Below are 15,483 nucleotides of genomic sequence, written 5' to 3'. Positions count from 1 at the left end.
TGACAGTGGAGGGACTCCACAAAGGAGATCCTATTTTGTAGGTTTTATGTGTGTTTCCGGGATTTTATTTAATATTTTCTGTGTGTTTCCTGAGCTTCCGGGCCGGACAGCGGAGGGGACCTGACAGCTAAGGTTGCAGACTCCTCTCCAATAAAGACCAAAAAACACTACGCAACTACCCCCTTGTACACTGATTCTGATTCCATTAATTACTGGCATGTTCCAATTTTACAGGTGATATAATAAATAAATATACATAATTACAGGGTGGGGAAGCAAAATTTACAATACTTTGAGGCAGGGATTGAAAGACAGTGTATGACCAATTAGTTTATTGAAAGTCATGAGAATTTATTTGCCACAAGAAAATTTACACTGTAGAAAATGTTTTTATTCAATGTGTCCTCCTTCTTTCTCAATAACTGCCTTCACACGCTTCCTGAAACTTGTGCAAGTGTTCCTCAAATATTCAGGTGACAACTTCTCCCATTCTTCTTTAATTGTGTCTTCCAGACTTTCTTGTAATAGTTTTGCTCAGTCATTCTCTTCTTTACATTATAAACAGTCTTTATGGACACTCCAACTATTTTTGAAATCTCCTTTGGTGTGACGAGTGCATTCAGCAAATCACACACTCTTTGACGTTTGCTTTCCTGATTACTCATATGGGCAAAAGTTTTTGAAAAGGTATGGATAATAGTGTTAGGTATGATTATGACATCAATATATGTTTGGTTTCAAAACAACTGACATGATGCCTGCTGAGAAAAAACAACTAAATGTTCATTGTAAATTTTGCTTCCCCACCATGTATACAAGAAATATAACCATAAAAACCATTACCAATAAATATACAATTCATAAATACATACAGAAACACCTCATGCCATTTACAGATACCCATAAATAAATAATAAAATAAATTTACATTAAAACCCAAACAATAAAACTGCCCTCTAGCCCTTTCCTACTTGGTCCCACCCACTACTATCTAAAAGGTACACATTTAACCTTATTATTATGATATAGAAATGTATTAGAACATTTTTATTAACATACAGTACAAATTCATATAAGGGGTCAAAATTCCATGAGGTGGGTCAATTTTCCATACTAGAAAACTGACCCGTGGGTCACCTGGAGAGAACCCACACAGACACAAGGAGAACATGTAAACTCCACACAGAAAGGCCCTGCCAGCTAGAATTAAACCTGAAGAATGAGACCAGAACAATTCCTGGAACAAAAAAATGTATTGACCTAGTATTTTTAAGAGAGGTTCAGTGTAGGTCTGTGGGAGTCAGGGGTTCTACCCTATGGCCATTACTTAGCTTCACTTACATGCAGTGTTTGTTGCCCTGTTGTCTAGACATCATACATCACGCATCTGGATTGTGTGGGTGTGTTCATGTAAGAAATGTGATGATGTGCGCTCTCTTCGTCTTGTATAAAACCTCATTCTTGTAATGTAATGTTGATGGAATTTATCTCTCGATCAGCATCCACTGACACAGGTCTGCATTGTTTTTTGGTCAACTACCTTAATCTAACTCTGAATATGTTACATATGCCTATATTTATAAACATTCATATATTGTGTGTTTTTTGCTTTTGTAATATCTTCATCAACAGCAGAAGTTAATCTCACATCAGGAGATATAAGATTTTTAGAGAGGTTCAGTGTAAGTCTGTGGGAGCCAGAGGTTCAGTTCTTTGGTCATTACTTAGCTTCACTTACATGCAGTGTTTGTTGCCCTGTTGTCTAGACATCATACTTCACACATCTACACTGTGTGAATGTGTTGATGTAAGAAATGTGATGATGTGCACTCTCTCTCTCTCTCTCTCTCTCTCTCTCTAGGATAAAATCTCATTCTTGTAAAGTAACGTTAATGGAATTTCTAGATTTCTAGATCAGCATCCATTGACACAGGTCTGCATAGTTTTTTGCTCAGCTACCTCTCATCTAACTCTGAAAGCTTTACATATGCCTATGTTTAACAATATTCATATACTGTATGTTTTTTTTTGCTTTTGTAATATCTTCATCAACAGCAGAAATGAATCTTACATCAGGAAGTTTTGAGTCTGAGAAACACAAATTTGCTGTGGCTGTTGGCAAGAATGTGACCGTAGTCATTCTGGGAATCACAATCAACTACATCAATGCTACCATGATCAACACATTCATGAAGCATCATGTGTGTAAACTTTTTTCTTTTCACAACTTTTTTTTTTTTTTTGTAAAATTTGCATTTGCCATCCCTTCCAAATGATAGTATCCATGACTCTGTAGAGCAGGGGTCACCAACCCTGGTCCTTGAGAGCTACTATCCCGCATGTTTTTGGTGTTTCCCTCTTCCAGGACCCCTGACGGGTTGGTATCAGGCTTCTACAGAGCTTGATGATAGACTTATCATTTGAATCAGGTGTGTTGGAAGAGGGACACATCTAAATCATGCAGAACAGTAGCTCTCGAGGACCAGGGTTGGTGACCTCTGCTGTAGAGCATACCAGCACACAAAGAGTGAAGAAGAGACAAAAAAACAAAACAAAGTGATAATCACTCTTGACTGAATAGAAAGTGGTATTTGATAAATGACAAATGCTGATAAAAGCACTGATGGGACAACACACAGGATTAAATGCTGAGATTAATATCTGTACTGAGCTATTTCTATGCTGGAAAAGATTCAATGTGTGATTTTGCTGTTCATTACAGATTTTCAAGATCAACCCACGCTACGTGCTTTTCATCCACCTGGTGTTTAATGACACGATCCAGCTCACCATCAGCATTTTACTTTTCATTTTCTCCACCAACTCCTACACACTCTACGTCCCACTTTGTTGTCTTTTAATCTTGCCTGCCATTTTCACCACCCAAAACACCCCGCTGAACCTTGCATGCATGGCGGTAGAGTGCTACATCGCTGTGTGCATGCCTCTTCATTCTAACCACATATGTACAGTCAAAAAAACATACGTTGTAATTAGTGTAATTTGGACATTGAGCTCACTTTCTGTCTTGCCCGACCTTTTTATCCTCTTGGCCACTGAATCACAACAGTTTTTAGAATCTAGAGTGTTTTGCCACAGGGATAATGTATTTAGAAGCCCCTATAGTCAAAAGAAAAGAGATGTGTCTCACTCATTATTTCTAGTTGTTGTTTGGTTAACTCTGTTTTACACATACATAAGAATTTTGTTTGTGGCTAGATCTGCTAATACAGACACTAAAAAGGCTAGTAATACTATTTTACTTCATGGATTTCAGGCACTGCTATGTGTAATGAACTATGTCAACCCTATGTTGTTTCGAGTGTTGGTATACCTGTTCCCAGGTGAATTCCATTATATTAACTTTATTTTGTTTATTATAAACCATGTTTTACCGCGCTTTATTAGTCCTGTCATCTATGGACTACGAGATACTACATTCAGGAAGTACTTCAAAAAGTATCTACTATGTTCAAACCAAGTAAATATACATTAAAGACAACACAGATAGTTATCTTATAGAACATACTCCAGATCTTTCAGATTATACATTAGGAAAAACACTGGAGGAAGGCTGTGATAAAGAGGGTCTGACCAATCATTCACGCAGTGGTGACTTCACACTTACAGTTTCATTTCTATTTGTTTCTTTTTACATGGAGGAAAATCCAAGTGCATCAAAACATTATAGAATCTTTACATGTTGGACCATTCCATCTGACTTAGTCAGCTGTATCTGGAGTTGGAGCAACAAAGTAGGTCATGTGTTAATTATGTGGTAATTATTGATGAATATACCAAACCAATTAGTGCCAGCAGAGTAGAAAGCAGACCTTGCTTTAAGGAGGCATTTAACTACTCTGAAGAGTACACCTGATAGTTGGGTCCAGTTGAGGTCAGATCATGTTCTTAACAGAAGCTAAACACTAAAGTGGTGTTTTGGTCTGCGTCTGACTATGATTACTAGCCCCTTTTACACAGCACTTCTGTTCTGGGAATATTTCACCTTTATTCCAGAACGACGTCTGTGTAAATGAAATGGTGGAATCACTTGGTCCCACCTCTGTCACAGTTCTGTGACACCTCTGGAGGTAGTAACAGAGCCATGATAAAGGTGGAATCCTGATTCAGGAATGCTATGTAAAAGGAACACCTCTCAGGGCGGAGTGGGCCCCTTTTTCACCCCAGGAGTTTCATGCCCAAATCAGCCCACTTTTTCCATGGAGCAGGAATTTGAATAAATTAAACAGCAGCTAGCTCTTACAATGCCTTTGTATTGGGTATAACTTCAGGTATATGTTGGTAAGTTTACAGAAAACATTTCACTTTAACAATATGTTTACTTCAAATTTAGATTAGATAAAGATTCATAAGGTAAAAACTATGATAAAGATGAAAGTGTATTTACCTTTGTACAGGAGCAAAAATTTAAATTAAAATAAATTAAAATTGCATTTTTCTTCCAAACAGAGAGGTGCTCTATTGTTAGGTAGTGGTAGATCCAAAAGAAATTAAAGAGGGGGGGCTATATGTACATGCATATATGATATCCTTCTCTGAATTGTCATATTCCTGCTGAGCAGGACTGCTTGCTTTGTTTACAGAACATACTGTGCACTACGGTCATATTTCACAACACAATATACACTTTAATCTTAACTAACCCTGAAGCTCAGATGTAAAGTTTACATTGTAAACGTCACAGCCCAAAAAATACCAAGACAATCAGATAGGTCAGCCTTCAGCCAACTGATATTTAACTTAACAGGTAGCAGGTTCAGACTGCAACGCGGAAGACCAGGGTTCGAATTCCAGCAATTTTTTCTGCAGGTTTTCAAACAGTGGTAGTGTTGGGGGGTCCGCCTGGGGGGATCCACCAGGTTTACACTAAACTCTTCAGTTGCTTCACTTTTCTTTAACCTGGCCTTTTTGACTCTACCTGGCTTTTTCCTGCCCTCCATCACCACTCACTGACTCACGCTCTAGAAAATACGACTCGTGGGCCAAACCAACTTAAACATTCAGGAGGGAAGAATTCCCACAGATGGTAGAACCCATCTAATGTACTGCGATGTAGGGGCTGCGCTGTCAGATAAATGGAGAAGGAATGCAGAGTTGAATGGAGAATGAATGCGACAACAAGATTACAGTAACAGATAAGTGTCAAAATTATTTTTCCCATCCAATCGGCCCAAAATCCAGATTGACGTGAGCCAGCCCATCGGGAATCCTCCCGAATCTCCAGATTAGCCACTCCACCATTGCCTCTCGGTCTGCAACCAAGGTGTGTTTTGATGACGTATTGCGTGTGTGACCCCTAGCTGGAGGTATTTAAAAATGGCATGGGCTGTGTACTCACTGCAAGCATCATCATGCCGTAAAAGACACTCAGAAGCTTGGGTTGTGTTTGAATTTAACTGAAAATCGGCACTGCTAAAATAAATATCATTGCGCTCCGTTCATCCCCCATTGTTTTTAGAGTCAACACTACTATGCTCGGGTATTTCTGATACGCAAGTTAAACATCACACTATACACTGCACTGCGTCACCACCCCTTTGATTTCAGAACGCAGATCCACTGTGTAAATGTCTAGCCGGTCCCACCTCTGTTACTTCTTTGGCCTGGATGTGTAAATCGGTCAATGGTGGTAAAAAGGTAGGATCACCGTCTCACCTTTTTTCTGGGATCTTTGTGTAAAAGTGGCTGCTTTTTACAAAGTTACTCACTCATATATTATATTGTGGACATGGCATGATTAAAGTGTACTAAAAAGCACATGTAAAGTTTTCATGGATCCCCATTTGAAATTCCTATTTCTATAAACTTTAGCATTTAAACTACAGTAAGTAAACTTTAGTGTTTAAACTACAGTAAGCGTATAATTCGATGTGACTGTTATGCAGGCAGTAACTGCCCTTTCATACTTTATCAGAGTTTGATGATAAGGGGTGTGCTACTTTTTTGCCTGCCGTTTCAGTTATTTTTTGCTTTACCTCTGTACATATTATTACTCTGCAGTAAGAAAATAAAACTGACTTTCTAAGAGCATTGAAAGTGTACTTGTGTGTTGTAATTATGTGCAGTTTTCAAAAATGGGTTTTTGAATTGCCTGCAGTTAAATTGCCGTTGTATAAAGTTTATTATGTTGAAATGTCATATCTTTGTATGAAATCACTTTCAGTTTTGCTGAATTTATGTTAAAACTCACAAACAAAAAAATTTTTTTTTAATAAAACCAATAAATAAATAACTGCAAACTTTGACAACACTTTTTTTTTTTTACTCTATTATAGGCCAGGAGGCAGGTCCACCCCCAGGATGTTTTTTGCTACCTTTTTTTCACCATTATTTCTTGTTATCCCATACACTGGGCCATCATAAGTTGATAACCTCCACCCCCAGCTCGGGGCCGTTTGGCCTCAGGGGCCAAAAAACCTCCTTTTTGGGAAAAGCTTCTGACAAAATGATATAAAAATATATATTAGGGTACTGAAACTGCATAAATGGTCAGATAAGTCTGAAATTTTGCATAGTGTATACTGACACATAGGGGAAACTATCCAAATATATTCTGGGGCTTGCTGCCTTTCTATTTTCAAACATCACCCTCAGTATACCCCACAAGACAAAAAAATGTCTGCCTGACAAATTGTCATCAAAGGTAATCATTTTCAAGCATTTTATTATACATATCACTGCCTTACATGATATGAAAAACTTCCCACATTTGTAAGCTTCAATTTAAGATCCGTTCTATCTAGAAGATTACACCTGGTATGACCAAAGTTCTCCAGTGTACCTCAAATTGGAGAAAACAGAACATTCAAGCATTACTTTTCCAAATGGGATTAAAAATGTTTTCTTGCATCTAAACAATATCTTTAAGAAGAGTTGAGACTTGAGTTATATTACTGTACTATCTGAAGTTAATTACATTAAAAGTGAATAATGTTACACCCCGCGGTGGACCAGGCATCAGGGTGCAACATTAGACAAGAGATTAAGCAAAGGAGGGTTAAGTCACACAAAACCTGGTACCCAAATAAGAGATTTATTGAAGAACAAAGTCCAGGCAACACAATGAATAACAATGACTCAAGTGTGCACTCTGTTATGAAGTTATTATGCTATGGTAAATGCCTGTGAAACAAAGACATGGCTGGCTTATGTTTACAGCTAGGCAGCCGTACCTGGCTGGGGGTGTGTTTGTGTCGTAGTGCTGCAAACCGTGGTGTTTCTCACGAGAGACGAGATCTAGGTGACCGGGACAGTGGCAGAGAAGTTGCAAGTGGCATATTTGGCACTAGAGACCCTGGTGGGAAGGGGGAGGGGTGCCATTCTCCCCCTAACAAGCCATTTAAATGTCACAATTACTTTAAAGATGTTTAATTTAGGTAAAAAAAAATTTACACAGTTCTGCTTTAGTAGGTTATCCAAGACTGTAACACAGAAACCACTGAACACACAGTGCACAGACACTACTGGCTACAAAAACACTTCATTGTATTGAGGTTTTGAACTTCAATTACATTGCAATGCCTTCTCTCCTGGTGAATTTATCTGGGCCCATCATCATATAGTTAGTGAAATTAATTCTACATGTACATGTAAGAATATGTACATTTCCCCCCCAAAAATTGAAAAATTCATACATGACAGAATTTTACATTTATTACATTTTGATGACCTTTCATTTATGATGACCTTGACCCACTGATGACAAAGTGAAAAAAATCTAGTTTTACCACAAATCCAAGTTAATAACAAGTTGTATTGTAGTATCAAAAATTATCAAAGGTACAAAGAAAATACACCACAGTAATATCATTCAGTGTCCCAGGTCCACTTTTATGCACAACATGAATGAGGCCAGTGCTAAAAAAAAAAAAACAAAACAAAAAAAAAAAACAAAGGACAAAAATGTGTGCAACTCTTAAAAAGTATTTAAAGCAAAATGACAGTATTACGCTGTAAGTGCATGTTCTACTCTGTAAAATATGACAGTAACTGTCCCCAAGATATGGTGGAGTAAAGGATAGTATAGTGGTGTACACTTTTTAAAACACAGTCAATTTTTTGTTTGTCGCTATGCTTTGAGAAGCTCGTGGACATAAGGGTGAGGGTAGTGTAAATATACTGAATTTTAATTCTATATTTGTATTAATATTTATATAAATACCAAATTTTGTATTTTTCTCTTTATATTTATTTATTTTACTCATTTGTGTTTTTTCTACTTGTCTTTTTCTCTGCACTTGCTTGTTGTATGTTGCTGCTGTTAAAATTTCCCCACAGTGGGATGAATAAAGTCATATCTTATCTTAACAGCTGCCCTGCTTGCTCCCCATACCACCCCTACCCCCCACTCCTCCGTGCTTCAGTTACATCATAACTGATATTCAGCAGGTCTTGTTTGTTCCCTGGTTTTTATATAAAGCCATGAATCTGTTATGAGATTCAATCCATGACAAGACAAACTGAAAGGTAATTTGTTCTCTGATGTAAGACTTCTGTGTAGTTGCATGATGTCAGTGCAGTATATGTGCAGGATAACTGAGGTGTATACTATGTCTTTATCACAGGGATTATAGTGGTCAGTGCTTTTCTGTAATACATTTGTCAGTCAGAAACAACTATATAGAAAACATAACATTTTAGATACCCTAAGCTATTCTTTTATATTTCAAATCAGCATTTTTATTTTATGGTTTCTGCTCTTACAAATACTCTACTGAGTTCCTTAATGACCATTGTTGTGTATTTAGACAAGCAAAAGACATTTTTAGGTTCATTTTCATGTAAATAAATGATGGTACTTGTTGGGAGAAGACTGGGACCACTAAGACACTATGTCTGGAAAAGCAGATAATTTAGAGAGGCATGAAAATCCCAAATATAACATGATGGCATTTAAGTAAAGCATATTAATGCTTATTCCAGAGATATTGCATTTGATCAACTGTTTGATCCCTGCAGTTTTAACAACTCTAAGAATATCCAATATAACAGTACAAATTTACCCTAACAAAGTATTTTCTGACAATTCTTCAACAACAGGCTTGCTGATGATGAACTCCATGAATTCATCATCTTATGGACACAATGTGTCAACTGTTGTCAGAGACTCTTACAGCACAGCTGTGGCTAAAAATGTGATTGTTATGTCTCTTGGATTTATAATCAACTACATAAATGGATCACTGGTCCACACATTCAGAAAACACCAGGTCAGAGTTTGTTGATGTTTTCAATACTTCAATTGTAGTTACTGTTTGTGTTGTTGAATATAAAATATAAACTCCTTTATTTTTCTCTCTTTAGATATTTTATATGAATCCTCGTTACATCCTATTCATCCACCTGGTGGTCAATGATATGATTCAACTCACTACAACAATCAATCTGTTTGTGTTAAGTTACATTTTCTACAAAATTAATGCTTCCCTCTGTTGTATGATTATTACCTTTGCTGTGTTCACCACCATTAACTCTCCACTAAATCTAGCTGTCATGGCAGTGGAGTGCTATATTGCCATTTGTTTACCACTGCGACATGCAGAGCTCTGCACTGTTAAAAAAACATATATTCTGATTGGTTGGATTTGGGCAACAAGTGCAGTCACTACCCTGCCTGATGTGTTTCTTATTCTGGCAACAAAACCTATGCAGTTTTTCTTTTCTACAATTTTCTGTGAGAGAGACAACCTGTTTCGACATCCCTTGAGCATTAAAAAGAGAAATGTGTCGTATATAATTTACCTGGTTGGTGTTTGGCTCTTTCTCTTTTACACTTATTTCCAAATATTCTTTGCTGCCAAAGCAGCAAAATCAGCCAAAGGAGATGCAAAGAAGGCCAGGAACACAATCCTTCTTCATGGCTTTCAGTTACTGTTATGTATACTTACCTATATATTTCATGTGGTACTACAGGGTCTGTTGTATTTATTCCCTAAAAGTCCCCTAAACGTTTCCTTTGCTTGCTATATCATCATTCAGATTCTCCCCAGGTTGGTCAGTCCTATTGTATATGGGCTACGAGACAAGACATTTAGACAGCACTTGAAAAAGCATCTGCTGTGGACAAGCATCAAACCATAAACTAGATAAAGAGGAAACATTGATACACCTTTGATTTGTGAATTATGATTCATTTTTACCAAGCTCAGTTGCTATCTTCAGTAGACCCCTGGAATTGTAATTTTGCAAATTGAAAATGTACCATCTCTTAAATAAACACAAGCATTGTAGTTTATGTGTCTGTGTCTTTGTTGACATCACAGTATATACATTGTAAATTAATTATCTCCACCAAGAAACAGAAAAGGTTATGCTTTCATTGGGGTTTGTTTGTCTGTATGTCTGTCTGTCTGTTAGCAAGATAACTCAAAAAGTTAAGGACGGATTTGGGTGAAATTTTCAGGAAAAGTTGATACTGGCACAAGGAACAAATAATTACATTTTGGTGGTGATCCGGGGTGGGGGGCAGATTTTTGATTTGTTTGTCTGTCTGTTAGCAGATAACTCAAAAAGTTATGGGGGGATTTTGATGAAATTTTCAGGAAATGTTGATACTCTCACCAGGAACAAATGATAAAATATTGGTGGTGACTGGGGGGTGGGGGTGATCTGCCTTGGCGGAGGTCTGCACTCTCTGAGTGCTTTTCTAGTTTGTAAATATTATACTGAAGATGGTTAAACACCCATCAAGAAAAACAGTGCAACCCCTAGCAGGGTCCAAGAGCATGTCATATCGAGAAGAAAATTGGTTCAGCTTCAAAATGTAGAGCCAAAGTCTATCTTAACAGGGTGCTTGCACAAGTCTTGAAAGTCTTAAAAAGTTTTGAAAAAAGTTTCTCTTGTAGTTGAATTTTAGACTGTGGTCAAAGGCACATAATCATGTAAGATAAGAAATACATGAGGAAAGCATATAAAAAAGTTAACATGACTTCTCTAACCAGTCAGTACTGAAATGATTCTAGTGAAACTTGTTTGTGTGATACCCATGCACTTCTGTGATTTTCATATATTTTGAAAATGTTTCTGTAAAACTTAGTTTACTGTGAATTATGCATTCATCCAGTTATACATTTCGTAAAATGAACTTTTCTACAACATACAACAGGCACGATCTCAACCAAAAGAGTAGGCACACTCAGTGGCGCAGAAAGGGTCCCCTGGGGCCCCAAGCAAAAAAAAAAAAAAAGTATGTGTATATATATATATATATATATATATATATATATATATATATATATATATATATATATATATATATATACACACTCACACACACACACACACACACACACACATATATATACATACAGGTGGGGGAGGGGGCAATTTGGACACAGGGGGCCCCTTCACAGAATTTGAGACAGCTAGTTGTTACTGCACCTTCTCACTGCCGCTGTGTAGTGAACTTATTCTTTACACTGTTTGTGTCAAGTCTGTTGGTCCTTTGGGGGCCCCTGCTGGCTTGGGGGCCCCAAGCAGCTGCCTGCCTTGCCTAATGGCAAGCTGCACCACTGGGCACACTAGTATAAAAGTACATAAAGTCAAGGTCTTGGGGGAAAAAATAGCAGTTTTGAAAAAGTCTGGAATTTTTATTTGGACAAAGAGCAAAAACCCTGTTAACACTGACATATAAGAAGAAGATAGCAATAAGGTAACAAGATGGCGTTCAGTTAGTAAACAAGAATTCAGTGCATCCACTATCCTCCAGAAATTTCAAGTAAAAACTGACCTTTGCATCGAAAATGGAATCCCATCTTTATATTTTCCTGCTACATATCTGAGTCAAGTTGTTATAACTGGCACATAAAGATGCATTATCCTGGTGCACTGCTGAATCTTCATCTTGCAGTGTATATTCTGTACCAGCTTTAATATTTTCTCCAATGGCTATCCCTGCAGGAGGCTGTATTTTTCACGTAAGCAGAAGCAGTTTTACCAGCTCACCAACAGAGTGTCTATATTAACCAGAAACCTTTGCCCACAGCTCTGACCCACAGGTCAAAGCAACAGAACATTGATACTGTTCTTTGCTCAGTGGATACTGGGTCCATGATTTCCAGTTACTTAGACCCCCTCTTGAGTACAGTTTGTATCTTAAGGCCATGATTGGCTCTGGCTCTGCTATGGACTACAGTTTTGAGCAGGTAATAGGCTCTGTGGAGACAGATGTTGCACTGTGTGGCAAAGTGATAACCCACGTGAAATCCTAGGTGTCAAAGATGACGTGGCACCTTAGATCTTGAGGATGAATGTGATTTGCTGATGCTTAGGAGTTATTTGGGGCACATGGCCCTTCTGTTTTTGACATGCCCTCAGCGTTGCAGTGAGGCTGCACTTTTTGAGAAAAGTCTGTGTTCTCAGAGTAATGGCATACATTTCACAAGTCAGCGAAGGGACAGGTGAAGTTTTTCCCATACTACACTTGCTGTCTTTAGTAGTCTTCCCACAAGAGTCACTAAGGTAAGGTTCCCCTACTACTGTAGAATTTGGGCTACTGTGGACTACTATTATAGCTATATTTCCCCCAAGTTGTTATCAGTACAACCCAGGATATTCTTCAACTAGTTAACTGAACATTTAAGTAGATGCCCTTTCATTGGTGTCCATTGAGGCTAGCTCATGTAAACGGTCCTCTTTAGCGACCCATGTATATGCACCTCTCCTTTTATCATTCACAGCCCACACAACTAATTTGCTGGTGAAAACTTCTCTGAAAATATGGACTCAACTAAGGAAAAGCTTTGGTTGGCAAACTTTTTTTTTTTTTTAAATCCCCTGTTCATTCCAGTCACTTCTTTAAACCTTCCATAATGGATAAGGCCATTCTTATTTGGGGCAGTGCAGGTATCAAGAAATTTCAGGATTTGCATCATACATTTTGACTTTTGTCATCTTTCAATATCTGTGTGAGAACTTCAGTATGCCTAGGACACACTTCTTTTGCCGTCTACAAATTCACAACTTTGCAAGGAATATTTCCTCTATATTTCCAAATCAGCCAGCACAAGCACCCGATGACCATTTATTTGTCAAGCCTTTATCACTCAAGGGCATCATATGAGCTTGTTATAGTCCATTCATGGCACTTTCCTCATCTTCATTTATTTCTAACATTAAATCATATTGCGAAGGTGAACTTGGGGAGTTCATTTCAGAGGAATTTTGGGAGGCTGCTTTGAACAGTGTACACAAATCATCAATTTGTGCAAGACAGGTTGATTCAATTCAAGATTTGGAGGTTCGTGCAGAAGTTCATGCAGCCACCTGGCAGCAGCAGTGCAACCATATGATATTATATGAATGAAACAAACACGATGCAGAAATGGCTGAAACATGGAAACGGCTGTAGGAAAGCAAAGCAAGCGGAGTTCCACCTGGCAGCGGCAGCCCTAACAAACACGACGCGGAAATGGCTGGAACTCCGCTTCCCACAATGCATGTCACAATGCCCAAGTTACCTCCCGGCTCTGTTTGTAAACACATGGTTTGCTCATGGTGGATGATACTTTGAAATTGTTCACCGTGAGGGAAGAGATTCAGGTGAGTAATCACAGAAAGACTTACGGATTTGTGATACTGAGGGTATGACTGGGGTTTTACAGATTTGATGAAAAATTGGTGACGAAAGTCTCCTGCACCTTTAAAATGAAAAAGTATTTTGCTTATGCATGTGAATTTTCGAATTTTTAGATTTCTAATTGAATTTTAGTAACTATTTGCTGGGGCAGATTTTTAAAATGAAATCTCAAATGTCTTTTTCTTTTTCATTTTAATTAAATTAAAGAATGACTGATCTTGAATAAGAAAATGAAAATGCAGATTGGATAATTTACTACTCATTTTATTTATGAGTCAAATATTATACCCTAGTATAGGGGTACAAAAGGCATAACATAAAATGACTCCCACTCGAATCCCACTCCCAAAGAAGACCATGACAGTAGATGTTAAATTAAAGCCGAGCAGCAATTTATTACCTCCGCCAAGGAGGTTATGTTTTTGCCAGGGTTTGTTTGTCTGTCTGTCTGTCTGTTTGTTTGTCTGTCCATTAGTGTGCAACATAACTCAAAAAGTTATGGACAGATTTTGATGAAATTTTCAGGGTGTGTTGGAAATGTGATAAGGAAGAAATGATTAAATTTTGGTGGTGATCGGGGGGACGGGCACTGATCAGCCTTGGCGGAGGTCTACGCTCTCCGAGTGCTTCTAGAGTGCAGACCTCCGCCAAGGCTGATCAGTGGCCCCCCCCGTGGGCCCCCCCACCCCCAATCACCACCAAAATTTAATCATTTCTTCCTTATCCCATTTCCAACAAACCCTGAAAATTTCATCGAAATCTGTCCATAACTTTTTGAGTTATGTTGCACACTAATGGACAGACAGACAGACAAACAAACAAACCCTGGCAAAAACATAACCTCCTTGGCGGAGGTAATAAAATAGACTTCTCACCCTTAACATGTGCTGTGGTGACTACAAAGTTCACCAGTTCGCAGACTGTGAGTTCCAGGCTGGCCAGTCCGCAGGATGCGTGTTCCTCCAATCTGGGACAGCCACCTGCACTTAAGCACACGCACTTCTAATACATGTACACACATATACACCACAGGCCCTCTACAGGCCAGTGTGGGATGACATAATAAATGACACATATACATGTACGACCTCAGGGTTGTAACACCTCCCTACCCAAAATAAATCAAACGTATATCGAGATGTTTGATTTACCATGATCATGACAGAGCATCCACCATAACATTCTCCAATCCTTTTTTATATCTCAGTATCTCAATATTGAAATCCTGGATCAATAGAGACCAACGCATGAGGCACTGGTTGCTGTTTCGCATCTGAGTCAGAAACATGAGCTGTTATGGTCTGAATACACAATGATAGGGGAAGAGCTGGAACTGAGGTACACTTCAAAGTGCTGCAAAGCTAGTAACAATGCCAAAGCTTCCTTGTCAGTGGTACTATAGTGCAATTGGTGTTTATTAAACTTCTTTGAGAAGTAGTACACTGGGTGTTCTATACCTCGCGCATGTTCTTGGAGCAGCACTGCACCCGCACCGTGTGCACTAGCATCCACCTCAAGTTTAAATGGAGAGCTAAAGTCGGGTGCAGCCAGCACAGGCGCAGCTTCAAAAGCAGATTGGCAGTTATTATCCCAATGAAATGGTTTGAGAGGACTAATGAGGTTAGTCAATGGAGATACAAAATTATAGAAAATACAAAATTTCTGCAAAAACCACAATAGTAGCCAGTCATGCCTAGAAACCAGCAGAGCTCACGATGCATTTCTGGAACTGGAAAATCCAAAATTGTTTGCACTTTTGCAGAAACAGGAAGGACTTGGCCCTGACCCACCTGTTTACCTAGATAGTTTACCACTGCCTTACCAAATTTGCATTTAGCCAAGTTTAACGTAAGCGAAGCTGCTTGCAACTTATTAAAAATTTCACA

The 15,483-nt window shown here is 38.4% G+C and overlaps 2 protein-coding genes across 2 annotated transcripts; both read left to right on the top strand.

Annotated features, from left to right (window-relative positions):
• The first annotated feature begins 2,060 nt into the window (after positions 1 to 2,060).
• LOC115419944 (odorant receptor 131-2-like) lies at positions 2,061 to 5,381 on the top strand. Its single transcript, XM_030135016.1, has 3 exons — positions 2,061 to 2,201; positions 2,723 to 3,481; positions 5,322 to 5,381. Exons 1-3 carry the CDS (start codon positions 2,061 to 2,063, stop codon positions 5,379 to 5,381), a joined length of 960 nt encoding a protein of 319 aa, XP_029990876.1.
• Positions 5,382 to 8,479: 3,098 nt separating this feature from the next.
• Positions 8,480 to 10,162, top strand: LOC115419904 (odorant receptor 131-2-like). The gene is made up of 3 exons (XM_030134979.1): positions 8,480 to 8,487; positions 9,061 to 9,230; positions 9,325 to 10,162. Exons 2-3 carry the CDS (start codon positions 9,069 to 9,071, stop codon positions 10,099 to 10,101), a joined length of 939 nt encoding a protein of 312 aa, XP_029990839.1. The 5' UTR covers positions 8,480 to 8,487; positions 9,061 to 9,068; the 3' UTR covers positions 10,102 to 10,162.
• Positions 10,163 to 15,483: the final 5,321 nt, after the last annotated feature.

Source organism: Sphaeramia orbicularis, chromosome 5 (genome assembly GCF_902148855.1).
Source record: "Sphaeramia orbicularis chromosome 5, fSphaOr1.1, whole genome shotgun sequence".
Classification (NCBI taxonomy): Eukaryota; Metazoa; Chordata; class Actinopteri; order Kurtiformes; family Apogonidae; genus Sphaeramia; species Sphaeramia orbicularis.
Note: the sequence above shows the minus strand (reverse complement) of the source record. Positions and strands in the feature narration are given on the sequence as shown.

What these genes read in the sequence shown, in the direction of transcription:
- LOC115419944 (XM_030135016.1), top strand. Translation starts at nt 2,061, where the DNA reads ATGAATCTTACATCAGGAAGTTTTGAGTCTGAGAAACACAAATTTGCT. An exon ending in ACACATTCATGAAGCATCAT is followed by an intron (nt 2,202 to 2,722) that starts GTGTGTAAACTT and finishes TGTTCATTACAG; the next exon opens with ATTTTCAAGATCAACCCACG. An exon ending in ATCTACTATGTTCAAACCAA is followed by an intron (nt 3,482 to 5,321) that starts GTAAATATACAT and finishes TGTGACCCCTAG; the next exon opens with CTGGAGGTATTTAAAAATGG.
- LOC115419904 (XM_030134979.1), top strand. Translation starts at nt 9,069, where the DNA reads ATGATGAACTCCATGAATTCATCATCTTATGGACACAATGTGTCAACT. An exon ending in ACACATTCAGAAAACACCAG is followed by an intron (nt 9,231 to 9,324) that starts GTCAGAGTTTGT and finishes TTCTCTCTTTAG; the next exon opens with ATATTTTATATGAATCCTCG.